An 18,692-nucleotide genomic window follows, 5' to 3' on the forward strand; every position below is an offset into this window, starting at 1 on the left:
AGTATGTCCTTTCTGTGAAAAAAATGGGTAATGACTCCCAAACCGTGACAATCAACAGTCAGCATGCTTTGGGAAATAGATCTGGACAAGCACTTTCCTCCCTAACAAGTGTACTAAATAGTAAAGCATCAAAGAAAATATGCCACTTACAACACGTCTATCTATCATTATATATTAAAATGGGTGAGTGGTGTCAGGATTCCAAAGGTACCCGTACTGTCAATTGACCATTATGTGACAGATTATTAACCAAGAGGCTGCCTCCTAACATTACCTGACAGCCCAAATGGTACCCTTATAAACGACCTTGAAAGCAATAGCCATTTCTGGCATCAAAGGAAGTATCAGAATAAGTATGTATTATTCATAGAATAAAATCAAACACATTTCTTTGTCAAGTCTTTAAAAAAAAGAGCAGCACTTGCTGACCTCCAGGAAGGTTTTGTTCCTGTTAAATGTTACGAAAGTGCTTCCATTTTTTAATGTTTTGTTTTGAGGACTTGTGTTTTAAAAACTGAAAAGATTCCATGGATGTGTTTTTTTTTACCAAGTTCACTGAAAGGACACTTGAGAGGTTGTTTAAAAACAACCTTTGCTGGAAATCATGTGCTTTAAGCTCAACAAACAACAGAAACCTTGGTGACCTGGGGAAGATGTTTACAGAGAAGCCACATGTTTATGGAGGTCAGGAGGTTGACTTTCTGTTTGGGGTTTGGATATTGTTTTCAAGTCAGTTGGGGTGTGAATTATTTTAAAGACTGTTGGAGATCAACTTGCCAAGTGTCATGAAGACCCCACCTGCCACAAATGAGGCATATTAATTTTGTCACATTAACATTGATTTTAAACTGTTGCTGGAAGAGACAGTGCTTGGAGACAGTAGAATGGCTCCCTGATCCAATTAACCAAATGGATTTTGATCGCCAGACACTGAATGTGTAAGAAAGCCATCATTCCAGGGTGTCTGCTAAGATGGAGAATCCACAAATGCAGGAGTTTGTTAAAACAGCTAGTCACACAGTCTGCTGGCCCAGGTTTTGTTTGAACTGCTCACAGCACAGTTTGGGTCAGATTGCAACTGAACTTGGAAGAAAGCTTCTCTTCTGGCTAGCTCTCTCTCTCTCTCTCACATGAATTTCCAGATCCACTAAAGACACTTAAACCTTTACAGAGAAGACTTCTACATCGAAACAAGTTTAAAAGCATCCAATGGGCCCCAACAAAACGGCATGATTTACCTGCAATCGAAGACTCTACATCGAACTCAAAGGATAGTAAACCCCAGCTATTGCTTCAAACTTTTCCCCTTTATTCTTTCTACTTTTCTGTCTCTGTCGGTGTGTGTTTATCGCGTGTGCATGCTAGCGTGGTTGCGTTGTGTATTCGTAGCAGTTTTAACCGTATTAGAGTGTTAAGGTTAATAAACTTACACTTTTCTTGTTTAAATCTAAGAAAACCTGTTTGATTGATTTCTTGGCCTTACAATTGGAGAGCAGTGAACAAGGATTCACTCAGGGGGAGTTAAAAACATGGTGTTTGTTAAAATTAAACCCTGTTCCAGTTAAATCAGGCAAAGGCTGAGAGGAAACCCCTAGACCCCTTTCTCACCTGGGCGCAGCACAAGGAAAAAACACCCAACTCATCTCTTTCTCTTCCTCTTTGAAGAAACCTTGCAAAGATCTAGTGTGGGAGAGCTAAAATCCCTGGTGCTGCATCTCTCCTCAGAAGCTGGAAAACTCTGCCAGGTTAATTCTCAATGCCGCCTAAAAAGAACTGCTTTAGAAGAGATCCCTGTGACCCATCATCGTATACCCAGACGCCAGACCAAAAGGGATGACTGACATCCTTCCATATTTTTTTTCTGCAAGTATTAGCAAGTATTTGGCCTAAGTTTTTTTTTTGTCTTTTTTTTTGTAACAGAACTCTGCCGAGAGAATTTCTGTATTTTTTTCAGTGTGTATGTTTGAGTATGTGTGTGAGGAATTTAAAAATGGAACTTACATATTTCAATCGGTGTGTTAACGCTTTGCTTCATTACTGGATAAGTCTTGTTTGATAATAAACTGATAATTTTGTTGTTCACCAGAGAAACCTGGTTGGTGTATTTTATTCTGGGGTAAAGAGTATACAATTGACCACATCAGTAACTGGGTAAACATTTAAATGTATGTTGTGATCTGTGGAGAAGTGGAACTAGAAAAGACAGTGCAATCCTCCCACCTCTGTCCTAATAGAAGCAAGTTTTCAACATTCCACTCACCACCTGCTGAGAAAGATTTCATCCCCCGCCCCCATCACTAAACAAGCTTATGTCTCTTTCTGCCATTGAAAAAAATATTTGGCACAAAATCAACCCGATGAGCCAGGTTCTGCTCTACACTAACAGCAACAATATTCTCTGCACAATTCCCTGTCCCCAAACCCACTGAGAAACCTTTTAATCCCCTTCCAACCAGTTATCAGCACATTTCCTTCCTTCACACTGAGGAAGCAATCCACGACCAATTCACTATGTCCGTTTTGTGCCCCCACCAAAGGTGAACTTCGCCCCCACCACCGCCCCCCCAACCTTTAATCCAAGTAGCCAGTGGTTATCTCAATTCTGGAAGCAATAATACAAAGTCCCAGCATTTGAGCAAGCAAGAAGCAAAATAACATGAAAAATTAAGACAGAAATTTTACACTCCTCACCCAATAAGGAAGTCCTTGCTAGCTGCATTTTTCATTCCAACCTATCAACTGACTGCTAATCTCTTCTTCCACTGGCTGATGTTTCTCCTCATAAGCTACCCATCTCCTGTTTAATTTCCCTTTTTACCATCACCCACCGCCCCCACTCAATGCATTTTCCATCCATGGAACTCCACCACAACTGGCTATTATTCCCCTCCCCTGATGGCTGGCTTCCCTTCTTTCTTCTTCACCTCCTCTCCCCTTTCATTTCCACAATTAAATTCCTCTCTCGCTTCCCTGGCTCCTCCTCCCCCTTTGTCCAATATCTGCCTCCTTCTCTTCCCTCTTTACTCACTGGTCTTGACTGCATGTTTGCAACACAACCGGAGATTGACTAGTTATATATTATGAAATCTGATTGGGTTGCAGCATTCTATTTCAAAATGCCTTGAAAAGTCCTGTGTTATAGAATCATACACCACAGGAGGTCATTCAGCCCATCATTATACTATCTTTACAAGGAATACCTAGAAGTAAAATGGCAACATTTAACAGTATTTGTTATGCTTACAAGTGGCATTGTAATAGGATTATTCAATGTTAAATTTCACGTAATATTAGCTACTGAAAGAACAGCTGCAAAACATTATTTTGAAAATTCATACCAAAAAAGGTTGTGGCTACAATTGCAAGCTCTAGCCACAAAGTGTCACTGCAGTAGTCTAGGTTTGTGTCAATGAGCAGCCATGTTGGTCTGGCTAGGTAAGCAAGGTAAGTCAAAAAGATTAAAAGGAAATTTAATTTTTGTTCTCATCATTGTGCCTTTACAACTCAGACATACCTGCATACCACCCAGCTGGTTAACTATTTTACTGTCCACAAAATGCTTCAAATCAACCTGTGGGCTTGCACAATTGGTCTTTCAGTCACCCACACTCATAAACCCAAGCCTCCTATCCCACACACTAAAAATCATTCATGCCCTTGCGTATCAAATTATACTGACCTTCCACCTCCACTGAGCAGCATTTTGTGACCAATCTTCCCAGCAAGAAACTTCCTACAATTTCCACCTTCTCCTCCTTTGAACATTTCACCTTGTTCCCTGCCTTTCACCTCTCCTTTAAAATCCTCATGTACTACAGCCCACTGAGGTACCACACCAAGTTTCTCACTGAGATAACTTCACTGCTTTCCATCCTCACTCTTAGCACTGAGAGACTTCTCATTCTCGGTGATTTCAACCTCCATTTCATCATTCCATCTCTCCTGAGTTCACTGCTCTCATATCTTCCCTTAATCTCTCCCTCCATATACACTCTCCTATCCATATTTACAGCCACCCCCTCAATCTTGCCATCTCACATGACCTCTCTACTCCCATCATGTCAATTACAGATAAGACCACCTTTGAGCACTTCCTTGTATTCCTCTCCACTCGCATCCCTCTTCCCCCTCCCAACCCCACTTCTTTCTGTTACTGCCTCTTGAAAAATCTCTCCCCCAAGTCACTTCCAAATGCACTTTAAAATTCCCAACAGTCTAGCCTTTAGCACCACCACCGCCCCAGCCCCAGCCCCAGCCCGCCATTTACTATTCCAGCATTGTCCTGGAATGCAAAGACAACTTACTCCTCCTTCGCACTACAAACCATCTTCTTAAGCCCCTTTCCCAAGCCTCCTCCACCCTCACTTCCAACAACAAGTGCGAGGATGGACTTGTTTGTCACTAATAACGAGACCATCCATTCAGCTCTACCACTTCCCTCCCTTCTCCTAGCCCACAAAGCCAAATTCCCTCAGGTTTCCCCTTGCCCTGAACATGCATCTTTCTCTAGTTTCTCTCCCATGTCCCCTCATGCCCTGTGTGACCGCATCTTACCCATGAGACCCACCCCCTCCTCCCTCAAACCTATTTACAGTAAATTCAACTTCCCTTCCTGACTCGTTTGCTGATACTGTTAATGGTTCCCTCTCCTCAGGTACTGTCTACCTTCCCTTCAAATCTGCTGTTATCACCCCCTCCTTAAAAAAACCCACCCTTGACCCATCCCTGTCCTTGCAAACTATTACCCCATCTCCAACTTTCCTTTTCTCTCCAAAGTCCTTGAACATATGGTCACCTCCCAAATCCATGCCCATCTTTTTCACAAGCCCATGTTTGAACCCTTCCAATTAGGTTTCCACTCCTGTCACAGCACTAAAATGGCCCTTATCAAAGTCACAAATAACATGTGACTGTGACAATTGTAAAATATCCTTCCTCCTTCTCAACCTTTCTGAAGCCTTTGACATGGTTGACCACACCATGCTCCTCCAATGCTTCTCCTCCATTGTTCAGCTGGGTGGGACTGCACTCTCCTGGCTCCATTCTTATCTATCCAAACATAGCAAGAGAAACATTTGCAATGGCTTCTCTTCAAACTGCCACATCGGTATCTCCGAAGTTCCCCGAGGATCTTTCTTTGGACCCCTCCTATTTCTGATATACAAGCTAGCTCTCGGCGACATCATCCGAAAGCATAATGTCAGGTTCCCCATGTACGCTGACATAACCCAGCTCTACCTCACCACCACCTCTCTTGACCCCTCCACTGTCTGATTTGTCAGGCTGCCTGTCCGACATCCAGTACTGGATGAGCAGAAATTTCCTCTAAATATTGGGAAGGTTGAAGCCATTGTTTTTAGTCACTGCCACAAATTCCATTCCCTAGCTACCAACTCCATCCCTCTCCCTGGTCACTGTCTGATGCTGAACCAGACCATTCGTAACTTTGGCATCCTATTTGACCCTGAGATGACCTGCCATCCACACTATCACCAAAACTGCTTTCTTTCACCTCCATAACATTGCCCGTCTCTGATCCTGCCTCAGCTCATCTGATGCTGAAAGCCTCATCCATGCCTCTGTTACCTCTAGACAAGACGATTCCAATGCTCTCCTGGCTGACCTTCCATTTTCCGCCCTCAGTAAATTGGAGCTCATCCAAAACTCTGCTGCCAATATCCTTACTCACATCAAGTCGTCTTCAACCATCAACCAACCATGACCTACATTGACTCCCAGTTCAATAATGCTTCATTTAAAAAATTCTCATCCTTCTTTTCAAATCTCTCCACTGTCTCACCCCTCCCTACCTCTGTAATCTCCTCCAGCCCTACAAACCTTAGATTTTTGCATGCCTCCAATTCTGGTCTCATGGGCATCCCCATTTCCTACGCTCCACCACTGGCGGCCAGACCTCCAACTGCTGAGGCTCTAAACTCTGGAATTCTCTCCCTAAATCTCTCTGCCTCTCTATCCTCCTTTAAGATGCTCCTTAAAACCTACCTCTTTGATCAAGTATTTGGTCAGTTTGGTCACCTGTCCTAATATCTCATGTGGCTCAGTGTCAAATTTTGTGAACTGCTTTGGGATATTTTACTATGTTAAAGATGCTATATAAATGTAAGTTGTTGTTACTGATTTCACCTAGACTGTGCAGCATTTTAGTGCTCGTCTCACTCCCCATTCACCAACATTGTGACCTCCACTGAATACTTGCGGCCTGCAAAGCCCCTCCCCTGTTGAGCAGGGAAATCATCCCTCACAACCTGCCCCACTCCACCAATCATCCTACATTTCCTCCTCCTATTCTTCTCCACTCCCACACCCCATGCAGCTCCACCCTTCTCCTTCCTGCATCCCTCTTCCACTTCCCTCTTCATTACCCTTCTTCTGCATCCATTCCACATCCACATTACCATCCTCCTCTTTCCTCTCTCCTTCATCTAGCTTCCTTTCTTTCCTGTTCCTTCCCTTCTTCTATTTTCTTACCTCCCTTCTTCTCCTCTCTTCCTATCTCACTCACCCTTCTTCCTCTCCTCTTTCTTCCCTTCTCTCCTCTCCCTCACCCCTTCCCCTTCCTGTCTACATCCTCATCCCTTTCCTGTTTAGGTCCAGTCATCTCTCCACCATCTAACCTTGTCTGACTTGAATACTGCACATGGTCTAGGCTCCCTGTGTACAATGCCAAGGGAGATTGACTAATTAATTTTAGAAAAGAAAATAAATAAATCAAAAAATTAAAATCCTACCAATCTGGTCATTTTCTGATTTGCTGTTTTATTTCTGATTATCTTATTGTTCTTTTCAAGGTAAAAAATATAATTTCTGGGGGAAGGAACAATTACCTACTTTTCAGTGTCAAGCACGACAATTCAATGCACAACACAACCAAGTACTACATAATGCCATATGTCTATACTACTATACATTAATCCCAGTCTCAGAACTATACTAGTGTGGCATTTCAATTTCTCCAAGGCTGCTATAATTGTGGCCTTTAACAATGAGACTGCCAATTTATTTGTAACTGATGTCTGATTGAAGGCTAAAATTATAATTGATTTTACAAAAAGATAAGCAATCAAAAGGCCATCAAGCAAAGGTGAGGCATTGAGCCAAAGCAGGACAGAGAGGGGAGAGGGGGAATCAGTCAGAGGAAGGAGACTTATGGCCTGGATTTTATGCTACATTAGATGGTGGGTTTTTTGGTGGAGGGTGGGGCCAGAGAATCAGTTGTTACGGAACCCAACGCCATAATGCCGGTTTCTGATTTTCTTGGAGGTGCCGAAGTTCCGTGGTGGCACCTTCGCCACGACGCGACGGGATCGTAATTTAAATCTGTGATATACTGTTTTGCATGAATCTGTATCTAATTCACTGCGATCCTACCAGGCGTTCATAATCTTATGCATGACGTTGGGCACTCACGTGCCTTCACTTTCCCGTCTTTAAAAAGCTGGGGCTACCGAGGCGAAAGTCATCAGTGCCTACAAAGCTTAGGTAAACTATCCATTGTTACCTTGTGGAATTCTTTTTCACATTGAACATTGCCGCTGAGCTCAATCCGCAGATGTGAGGGAAGGAAGGACCTCTGCAAGTGGATACTGTTGGGACAGTGGGGGGAGGGCAGAACTCTGCAATCCAACATCAGGAGACGCGGATAACAGCAACGTCAATGCCACCCCCACGTGATTAAGGGGGTTGGCTGCTGTCATTATGCTAAATGGCCGCCCGCTGCATACTTGCGGCAGTGTGGCGACTAACCTCACAGGTAGGACCACCGTCATTTTTCACACCTGCGACCACTCGCAATGGAGGGATAATAAAATCCAGCCCTACGTGTAGCAACACATAATCTCCCTGTGACCAAACCATTATGCAGAAAGAAGAGACACTGCTGCAGGTTAAAAATGTATAAAATTGTATACAATTTATACAATTGTATAAAAATTCATATTTGCCTTATTTTAACAACTGTGAAAATTGTGCATGTAGCAATTTTACAGGAGACATTTGTCTGAGTGCTAGATGCTGATTGGACAACTTTCCATTGTTGTTGCCTCACTGAAGGGTATGATTGATGGAGCTCGTCCCCTGTGATAGTGCCTTATCAGGGTAACTTTAATCTGGTTTGATTACTCTCAATCAAACACGAACATGTAGTGTTGCCAATCTCAACACTGCTTATTCTCTTTCCACAGATGCTGCCAGACCTGCTGAGTGGTTCCAGAATTTCTTGTTTTTATGACTGCTTATTCTAATATTGTTTAAGCAAAGAATAGAGTTTTAAGATAATGAAAAGTGTCTGGTTTTCAACTCGTTTTTAATCTGTTATCCAGCCTCTTTTAGATTGAAGAAGCTGATCAAATGGAGAATAGGTATGAATGAATTCTCACCATCCGTGGCAGATTGCTCCTCATATTCACCGGGGGATGATAGGAGTGATTTTGTTGTCTCAATGCTTGTTATCAACTGCTTGGATAAAGAATAGCAACTGCGGCTCTGGGCAAGTGTGGACCTGAAAAAGATGATGGCAGAGTCAGCCCAATCAGTGCTCTGCAAACATAAGAAATTAAAAATACGTGACTTACTCAAGGTGATAGAATTCCCCTTCCTATACTCAACAGCTCATTGTCGTAAGCAACCTGTCTTATGCTATTTATTTGTTTTTAAATCTATATGCAACTTTAAATGTGTTGATATTTTTCTACATCTCATTTTTTATTTACAGTCACTACTGCATATTCTATTTTTGGCTTTTCAAAATGTTTAATCTGAAATTAAGGGTAACAATGAACATCATTTGGCCAGAGTTCACAGTCCTATCCAAAGGCCCTTATTTGGAAGTGTGTTTTCCTGGATGTTGTCTGAGAGCAGGATCAGTTTTGTCGATGCTATACTCTGATTAAATAGACTGTCAACATTCATTGATGAGGCTCACATGAGTAATGGCCATTTGGACAGAATACTGGTTCCTGCCTCAGGAAAGGACAGGAGGGAAGACAATTAATGAAAGAAAAAAATGAACACTTTAAACGAAGGGTAGAAACAACAGTACAAATTAAAACAGTCTTATGCAAAAGTATGGCCTGCTTTTTATCTCTTTTAATGACTCATGGGTAAATGCACCACATGGTATTCAGCCACACAGACTACAATGCTACAGATTCCATCCCCTGTCTTGGCAAAGTTAACCAATCTCTAATAGGATTGCAGTTTAGGCAGTACAATTTCCCTGAGGTTTGGTAGAGGTGACATTTCAGCCAGATTTCCAACTTCTGATTGTCAGCCTGGTTTGCTCTGGAGTGCTGACTTGGGTTGCATTAGAGTGCTACAGTGGCAGTTTGGTAACTGAGGATAATTAAGGGTTAATTTTATCTGAAATTTAATCTGTCTTTTATTTAGCAGATTAACTTAACAGTTGCTGTTAGGGTTGGAGAAGGTGAGTTTGAGACCAGCTTGAAACAGGGTTCACTCAGGCTCTGCCTGCAGCTGCACCTTGTTAATTAGAGAAGTGGCTCAAACCAGTTTTCAGGGGGCGAGAGTCAGTCAGTATAAAAGTGAGCCATTTTACAGTGCTGACTTTGTTTGCAGCGGAGTGCTGACTTGGGTTGCATTAGAGTGCTACAGTGGAAGTTTGGTAACTGAGGAAGTTTGGGAAGGAGGCAACGAGGAGCTCCTTTCATTTCCGACCTGTCCTCAGAGTGAGGGGAGCCAAGAGATTCCAAAGAACACAGCTGACTGGGAAATGACTCGGAGGGCGGAGTTACGGACCGGTAAGTATAAAAAACTGACCTCTGGTAAAAAAGCTGAAAGTAACGTCACAGGTAAGCTGTGACCTGATTGGCTGGTAGGGAATTTTTTTTTACTGAATTTGAAAATAAAACATTGATAAAAATTGATTAAAACCCTAATTAACTAATTAATAAGTAGAGTAACTAAACCAGAGGGAGGTGATTACTGCATTTAGTGAGCATTTAATATTTATAGGAGGAATCTAGCACTAGGGACCACATAGTTAATTATAACAATTTAGTAAGCATTTAATAAGTATTTATTCATTTTAAATTAATTTATTAATTAGTGCTAGAAATGTCAGTTAGAGGGGTGAAGTGCTTCACCTGTGAGATGTGGGAGGTCCGTGATGCTTCCAGTGTTCCGAACGACTACATCTGCAGGAAGTGTACTCAGTTGCAGCTCCTCACAGACCGCATGGATCGGTTGGAGCAGCAACTGGATGCACTTAGGAACATGCAGGTGGCAGAAAGCGTCACAGACAGGAGTTTTAGAGAAGTCGTTACACCCAAGGTGCAGGCAGATAGATGGGTGACCGCTAGAAGGGGCAGGCAGTCAGTGGATGAATCCCCTGTGGCTATCCCCCTCTCTAACAAGTGTACTATTTTGGATACTGTTGGGGGGTATGGCCTATCAGGGGAAAACAGCAGCAGCCAGAGCAGTGGCACCAGGGCTGGCACTGTTCAGCAGGGAGGGACAAAGCGCAGAAGAGCAATAGTTATAGGGGACTCTATTGTCAGGGGCACAGATAGGTGCTTCTGTGGACGTGAAAGAGACTCCAGGATGGTATGTTGCCTCCCTGGTGCCAGGGTCAAGGATGTCTCTGAACGGACAGGGGGCATTCTGAAGGGGGAGGGTGAACAGCCAGAGGTTGTGGTACACATTGGTACCAATGACATAGGCGGGAAGAGTGACGAAGTCCTGCAGGGGGAGTTCAGGGAGTTAGGTAGAAAGTTAAAAGACAGGACCTCTAGGGTTGTAATCTCGGGATTACTCCCTGTGCCACGTGCCAGGGAGGCTAGAAATAGCATGATAGTGCAGCTAAACAAGTGGCTGAACAGCTGGTGCACAAGGGAGGGTTTCAGATATCTGGACCACTGGGATCTCTTCAGGGACAGATGGGACATGTACAAGAAGGATGGGTTGCATCTAAACTGGAGGGGCACAGAAATCCTGGCTGCGAGGTTTGCTAGCGTCACTCGGGAGGGTTTAAACTAGTGTGGCAGGGGGGTGGGAACCAGAGCAGTAGGACAGCAAGTGAAATAAATGAGGGGGAACTACTAAATAAGGCCAGTAAGACTAAGAGGAAGAGCAGGCAGGGAGATGCTGCGGAGCACAGCGGGACTGGTGGTCTGAAGTGCATTTGTTTCAATGTGAGAAGTATAACAGGTAAGGCAGATGAACCTAGAGCTTGGATTAGTACTTGGAACTATGATGTTGTTGCTATTACAGAGACTTGGTTGAGGGAAGGACAGGATTGGCAGCTAAATGTTCCAGGATTTAGAAGCTTCAGGCGGGATAGAGGGGGATGTAAAAGGGGTGGGGGAGTTGCATTACTTGTTAAGGAGAATATCACAGCTGCACTGCGGGAGGACACCTCGGAGGGGTCATGCAGCGAGGCAATATGGGTGGAGCTGAGGAATAGGAAGGGTGCAGTCACGATGTTGGGGGTTTTCTACAGGCCTCCCAACAGCCAGCGGGAGGTAGAGGAGCAGATATGTAGACAGATTTTGGAAAGATGTAAAGGTAACAGGGTTGTAGTGGTGGGTGATTTTAACTTCCCCTATATTGACTGGGACTCACTTAGTGCTAGGGGCTTGGATGGAGCAGAATTTGTAAGGAGCATCCAGGAGGGCTTCTTGAAACAATATGTAGAAAGTCCAACTAGGGATGGGGCCGTACTGGACCTGGTATTGGGGAATGAGCCCGGCCAGGTGGTCGAAGTTTCAGTAGGGGAGCATTTCGGGAACAGTGACCATAATTCCATAAGTTTTAAGGTATTTATGGATAAGGATAAGAGTAGTCCTCGGGTGAAGATGCTAAATTGGGGGAAGGCTAATTATAACAATATTAGGCAGCAACTGAAGAATTTAGATTGGGGGCGGCTGTTTGAGGGTAAATCAACATCTGACATATGGGAGTCTTTCAAATGTCAGTTGATTAGAATCCAGGACCAGCATGTTCCGGTGAGGAAGAAGGATACGTTTGGCAAGTTTCGGGAACCTTGGATAACGCGGGATATTGTGAGCCGAGTCAAAAAGAAAAAGGAAGCATTCGTAAGGGCTGGAAGGCTAGGAACAGATGAATCCCTTCAGGAATATAAAGACAGTAGGAAGGAACTTAAGCAAGGAGTCAGGAGGGGTAAAAGGGGTCATGAAAAGTCATTGGCAAACAGGATTAAGGAAAATCCCAAGGCTTTTTATACGTATATAAAGAGCAAGAGGGTAACTAGGGAAAGGTTTGGCCCACTCAAGGACAGAGAAGGGAATCTAAGTGTGGAGCCAGAGGAAATGGGCGAGGTACTAAATGAGTACTTTGCATCAGTATTCACCAAAGAGAAGGACTTGGTGGATGATGAGTCCAGGGAAGGGAATGCAGATGGTCTCAGTCATCTCATTATCAAAAAGGAGGAGGTGTTGGGTGTCTTGCAAAGCATTGACGTAGGTAAGTCCCCAGGGCCTGATGGGATCAACCCCAGAATACTGAGGGAGGCAAGGGAAGAAATTGCTGGGACCTTGACAGAAATCTTTGCATCCTCATTGGCTACAGGTGAGGTCCCAGAGGACTGGAGAATAGCCAATGTTGTTCCTTTGTTTAAGAAGGGTAGCAAGGATAATCCAGGAAATTATAGGCCGGTGAGCCTTACGTCAGTGGTAGGGAAATTATTAGAGAGGATTCTTCGGGACAGGATTTACTCCCATTTGGAAACAAACAAACTTATTAGCGAGAGGCAGCATGGTTTTGTGAAGGGGAGGTCGTGTCTCACTAATCTGATTAAGTTTTTTGAGGAAGTGACAAAGATGATTGATGAAGGAAGGGCAGTGGATGTTATCTATATGGACTTCAGTAAAGCCTTTGACAAGGTACCTCATGGCAGACTGGTACAAAAGGTGAAGTCACACGGGATCAGAGGTGAGCTGGCAAGATGGATACAGAACTGGCTCAGTCATAGAAGACAGAGGGTAGCAGTGGAAGGATGCTTTTCTGAATGGAGGGATGTGATTAGTGGTGTTCCGCAGGGATCAGTGCTGGGACTTTTGCTGTTTGTAGTATATATAAATGACTTGGAGGAAAATGTAGCTGGTCTGATTAGTAGGTTTGCGGACGACACAAAGGTTGGTGGAGTTGCGGATAGTGATGAGGATTGTCAGAGGATACAGCAAGATATAGATCGGTTGGAGACTTGGGCGGAGAAATGGCAGATGGCGTTTAATCCGGACAAATGTGAGGTAATGCATTTTGGAAGGTCTAATGCAGGTGGGAAGTATACAGTAAATGGCAGAACCCTTAGGAATATTGACAGGCAGAGAGATCTGGGCGTACAGGTCCACAGGTCACTGAAAGTGCAACGCAGGTGGATAAGGTAGTCAAGAAGTCATACGGCATGCTTGCCTTCATCAGTCGGGGCATAGAGTATAAAAATTGGCAAGTCATGCTGCAGCTGTACAGAACTTTAGTTAGGCCACACTTAGAATATTGCGTGCAATTCTGGTCGCCACACTACCAGAAGGACGTGGAGGCTTTGGAGAGGGTACAGAAGAGATTTACCAGGATGTTGCCTGGTCTGGAGGGCATTAGCTATGAGGAGAGGTTGGATAAACTGTGATTGTTTTCACTGGAACGAAGGAGGTGGAGGGGCGACATGATAGAGGTTTACAAAGTTATGAGCAGCATGGACAGAGTGGATAGTCAGAAGCTTTTTCCCAGGGTGGAAGAGTCAGTTACTAGGGGACATAGGTTTAAGGTGCGAGGGGCAAAGTTTAGAGGGGATGTGCGAGGTAAGTTCTTTACACAGAGGGTGGTGAGTGCCTGGAACTTGCTGCCGGGGGAGGTGCTGGAAGCAGGTACAAAAGCGACGTTTAAGAGGCATCTTGACAAATACATGAATAGGATGGGAATAGAGGGATATGGTCCCCGGAAGTGCAGAAGGTTTTAGTTTAGGTAGGCATCAAGATCGGCGCAGGCTTGGAGGGCCTAATGGCCTGTTCCTGTGCTGTACTGTTCTTTGTTCACTGCTGGCAGGTAAGTAATTGTGAAAGTCCAAAGCAAACAATATTAGGCTTGATTGTGAGGTTCACCTACTGTTAATAGCCTAATGAGGTACTGAAGGGTTCCAGGAGCTTGCGAAACTGGTAAAGAATCACTGCTTTGGGACAGAAAGGGTTACAATTGAAAAAGAAATGGGACAGAGAGGCGTAGAATGTGGATTCATGATTGTAATCCTAAATTTCCTACATTATAACAGTGACTGCACTTCAAAAGTACTTTATTGGCTATAAAACACTTTGAGATGGCTGGTGGTCATCAAAGGTGTTATATTACGGGGGAGGCAGTGGCGTCGTGGTATTGTCACTGGACTAGTAACCCAGAGACCCAGGGTATTGCTCTGGGGACATGGGTTCGAATCCCACCATGGCAGAAGGAGGAATTTGAATTCAATTAATAAATCTGGAATTAAAAGCTAGTCTAATAATGGCTGTGAACCCATTGTCAATTGTTGTAAAAACCCATCTGGTTCACTAATGTCCTTTAGGGAAGGAAATCTGCTATCCTTACCTGATCTGGCCTACATGTGACTCCAGACCTACAGCAATGTGTTTGACTCTTACATGCTTTCTGAAATAGCCTAGCAAACCATTCAGTTGGATCAAACTGCTACAAAGTCAACAAGGAATGAAACCGAGTCACCGGAAACGACAACGACAAACCCAGCCCTGTCGACCCTGCACAGTACTCCTTACAAACATCTGGGGGCTTCTGCCAAAGTTGGGAGAGCTGTCCCACAGACTAGTCAAGCAACAGCCTGACATAGTCATAGCCAAGGAATCATAGAGACAATGTCCCAGACACTGCAATCACCATCCCCGGGTATTTCCGTCCCACCAGCAGGACAGACCCAGCAGCGGTGGCGGCACAGTGGTATCCAGTCGGGAGGGAGTTGCCCTGGGAGTCCTCAACATTGACTCTGGACCCCATCAAGTCTCATGGCATCAGGTCAAACATGGGCAAGGAAACGTCCTGCTGGGGACCACCTATGTCACTCCCCTCAGCTAATCAATCAGTACTCCTCCATGTTGGACACTACTTGGAGGAAGCACTGAGGGTGGCAAGGGTGCAGAATGTACTCAGGCTCTGGGTGAGGGACGTCTATGTCCATCACGAACAGTTGCTCAGTAGCACCACTATTGACCGAGCTGGCCGAGTCCTTAAGGACATAGCTGCTAGACTGGGTCTGCAGCACGTGGTGAGGAACCAACAAGTGGGAAAAACATATTTGACCTCATCCTCATCAATCTGCCTGCCACAGATGCATCTGTCCATGACAGTATTGGTAGGTGTGACCACCGCACAGTCCTTGTGGAGACGAAGTCCTGTCTTCACATTGAATATACTCTCCATCATGTTGTGTGGCACTACCACCGTGCTAAATGGGATAGATTTCAAACAGATCTAGCAACTCAAAACTGGGCATCCATGAAGCACTATGGGCCATCAACAGCAGCAGAATTGTACTCAACCACAATCTGTAACCTCATGACCTGGCATATCTCCCACTCTACCATTACCATCAAGCTGGGTGACCAACCCTGGTTCAATGCCGAGTGCAGGAGGGCATGCCAGGAGCAGCATCAGACATATCTTAAAATGAGGTGTCAACCTGGTGAAGCTGGAATCCAGGACTACTTGTGTGTCAAACAGCGTAAGCAGCATGCGACAGAGCTCAACGATCCCACAACCAATGGATCAGATCCAAGCTCTACAGTTCTGCCACATCCAGTCGTGAATGGTAGTACACAATTAAACATCTAACTGGAGGAGGTGGTTCCACAAATATCCTCATCCTCAATGATAGAGGAGCCCAGCACAATCAGTGCGAAAGATAAGACTGAAGCATTTTCATCCATTTTCAGCCAGAAGTGCCGAGTGGATGTCCCATCTCAGCCGCCTCCTGAAGTCCCCAGCATCACAGATGCCAGTCTTCAGCCAATTCGATTCACTCCGTGTGATATCAAGAAAAGACTGAAGGTACAGGATACTACAAAGGCTATGGGCCCTGACAACATTCCAGCAATAGTACTGAAGACCTGTGCTCCAGAACTAGCCGTACCCCTCGCCAAGCTGTTCCAGTATAGCTACAACACTAGCATCTACCCAGCAATGTGGAAAATTGCCCAGGTATATCCTATGCATAAAAAGCAGCTCAAATCCAACCTGGCCAATTACCACCCCATCAGTCTACTCTCGATCATCAGCAAAGTGATGGAAGGTGTCATTGACAGTGCTATCAAGCGGCACTTGCTTAGCAATAACCTGCTCAGTGATGCTCAGTTAGGTTCTGCCAGGGCCACTCAGCTCCTGTCCTCATTATAGCCTTGGTTGAAACATGGACAAAAGAGCTGAACTCAAGAGGTGAGGTGAGAGTGACTGCCCTTGACATCAAGGCAGCATTTGATCAAGTATGGCATCAAGGAGCCCTAGCAAAACTGGAGTCAATGGGAATCGGGGGAAAACTCACCGCTGATTGGAGTCATACCTCATGTAAAGGAAGATGGTCATGGTTGTTGGAGGTCAATCGTCTCAGCTCCAGGACATCACTGCAGGAGTTCCTCAGAGTAGTGGCCTAGGCCCAACCATCTTCAGCTGCTTCATCAATGACCTTCCCTCCATCATAAGGTCAGAAGTGGGGATGTTCCTGATGATTGCACAATGTTCAGCACCATTTGTGACTCCTCAGATATTGAAGCAGTGTGTATGGAAATGCAGCAAGATCTGGACAATATCCAGGCTTGGGCTGATAAGTGGCAAGTAACATTCACACCACACAAGTGCCAGGCAATGACCATCTCCAACAAGAGAATCTAACTATCTCCCCTTGACATTCAATGGCATTACCATTGCTGAATCCCCCACTATCAACATCCTGGGGGTTACCATTGATCAGAAACTGAACCAGAGTAGCCATATAAATACTGTGGCTACAAGAGCAGGTCAGAGGCTAGGAATCCTGAGGCGAGTAACTCACCTCCTGACTCCCCAAGTCCTTGTCCACTATCTACAAGGCACAAGTCAGGAGTGTGATGGAATACTCTCCACTTGCCTGAATGGATGCAGCTCCAACAACACTCAAGAAGCTCGACACGATCCAGGACAAAGCAGCCCGCTTGATTGGCACCCCATCCACAAATATTCATCCCTTCCTCCTTCGACGCACAGTGGCAGAAGTGTGTACCATCTGCAAGATGCACTGCAGAAATGCACCAAAGCTCCTTAGACAGCACTTTCCAAACCTATGACCTCTACCACCTCGAAGGCCAAGAGCAGCACATGCATGGGAACACCACCGGCAGGTTCCCCTCCAGGCCACACACTATCCTGACTTGGATCTTCATTCCTTCACTGTCGCTGGGTAAAATCCTGCAACTCCCTTCCTTACAGCATTGTGGGTGCACCCACCCCACATGGACTACAGCGGTTCAAGAAGGCAGCTCACCACCACCTTCTCAAAGGCAATTCGGGATGAGCAATAAATGCTGGCCTAGCCAGCGATGCCCACATCCCTTGAACGATAAAGTCTATCTTTTTTTCTTTTCACACACACATGCTGAGATCACATGCCAAAAAGAGAGAGAAGTGGTTTGCAGTCACTTCCCCACATGAAAGGAGGGAAAATCCTACCCTGGGCTGCCCCAGTGCACCTTGTAGTGTCCAGATTCAGGCCAACATGGACAAAAGTCTGTCCGCCAAGGTTGGTGGGTGACATAGGAAGACCCAAGAAAGGCTTGAGGGAGAAAAAAAACTTGAAAGATACCTAATCTCATCCCCTCCCACAAATGAATCCTGACGAAATGTAATTGTAAACAAGTTAATCATTTTGTTTCTAGTGTTGAATGTTTCTTGAATTACCCTCCACGCTGGAGACTGGATTGCTTAGTGATAACACAATCATAGATGCATATTATTTTGCCCTTACCTGTGGACTTCAGGTGGGGTGCGTTCAATTTTGGTGCTTGCTTCTATAACTTCTTTGGCAACTCTCCCACTATAATCAACAACATAATCATGTTGTTTTATGTAAATATCTAGTTTCTTTTAAAAATAATGACGTAAGGTTTTCAGAAATCCAATACAATTAAGAGATATCTACACAGGACCATTGTTCCTGAACAAAGCCACTTGTTCTAGCCCACCCACCACTCCCTCTCCCCATTTACTTACTTTCAATTATTTGTATTTCCTCAGACAGCCACAAATGTTAAAGCAGGTTTTTAAATTATCAATTGTACTTACCTTTTCTCCCCATCTCTTCTGAAGGCAGTAACCTACACTGGAATCTCTTTCAAGTAGTTATTCTTCATCTGTTCAACCACACAGTAATTTTAACTAGTTCAATGGCAGGAGCAAGCACCATATCCAATCCTTTCCTCAGCTGATATCCATTCATTCTAATAGTGGTTCATGTATCATATTCAGGAACCCTGGCTGTTTATCCCTCCCCAGGTAAAGTGTGCTGTCAACTTAGCAGTCCTATCATCATGATGCCTGAGATAAGTTAACTCAATAAGACCAATGACTAAATTTTGGACTAAGCTATATGCATGGACTAACACTATACAGTGTTACTATTTATAAAAGCACAGATTTGGTCCAATCCTAGAAACTGAAAAATGTTGCAAAAA

At 44.5% G+C, this 18,692-nt stretch overlaps 1 protein-coding gene across 3 annotated transcripts in view; it reads right to left on the reverse strand.

The window, feature by feature from the left end:
• Positions 1–18,692, reverse strand: part of frmd3 (FERM domain containing 3) — a 387,539-nt gene that overhangs the window by 57,606 nt on the left and 311,241 nt on the right. For 2 of the 3 annotated variants that reach the window (XM_068028873.1, XM_068028874.1), the window contains 2 exons: positions 17,987–18,055; positions 8,397–8,518 (listed from right to left, as the gene is read on the reverse strand). In XM_068028873.1, the coding sequence (XP_067884974.1) occupies positions 8,397–8,518; positions 17,987–18,055 (191 nt within the window). The remainder of the gene's footprint in view (positions 1–8,396; positions 8,519–17,986; positions 18,056–18,692) is intronic. The other variant, XM_068028875.1, reaches the window with a different exon arrangement.

Source organism: Heterodontus francisci, chromosome 4 (assembly GCF_036365525.1).
Source record: "Heterodontus francisci isolate sHetFra1 chromosome 4, sHetFra1.hap1, whole genome shotgun sequence".
NCBI classification, from domain to species: Eukaryota; Metazoa; Chordata; class Chondrichthyes; order Heterodontiformes; family Heterodontidae; genus Heterodontus; species Heterodontus francisci.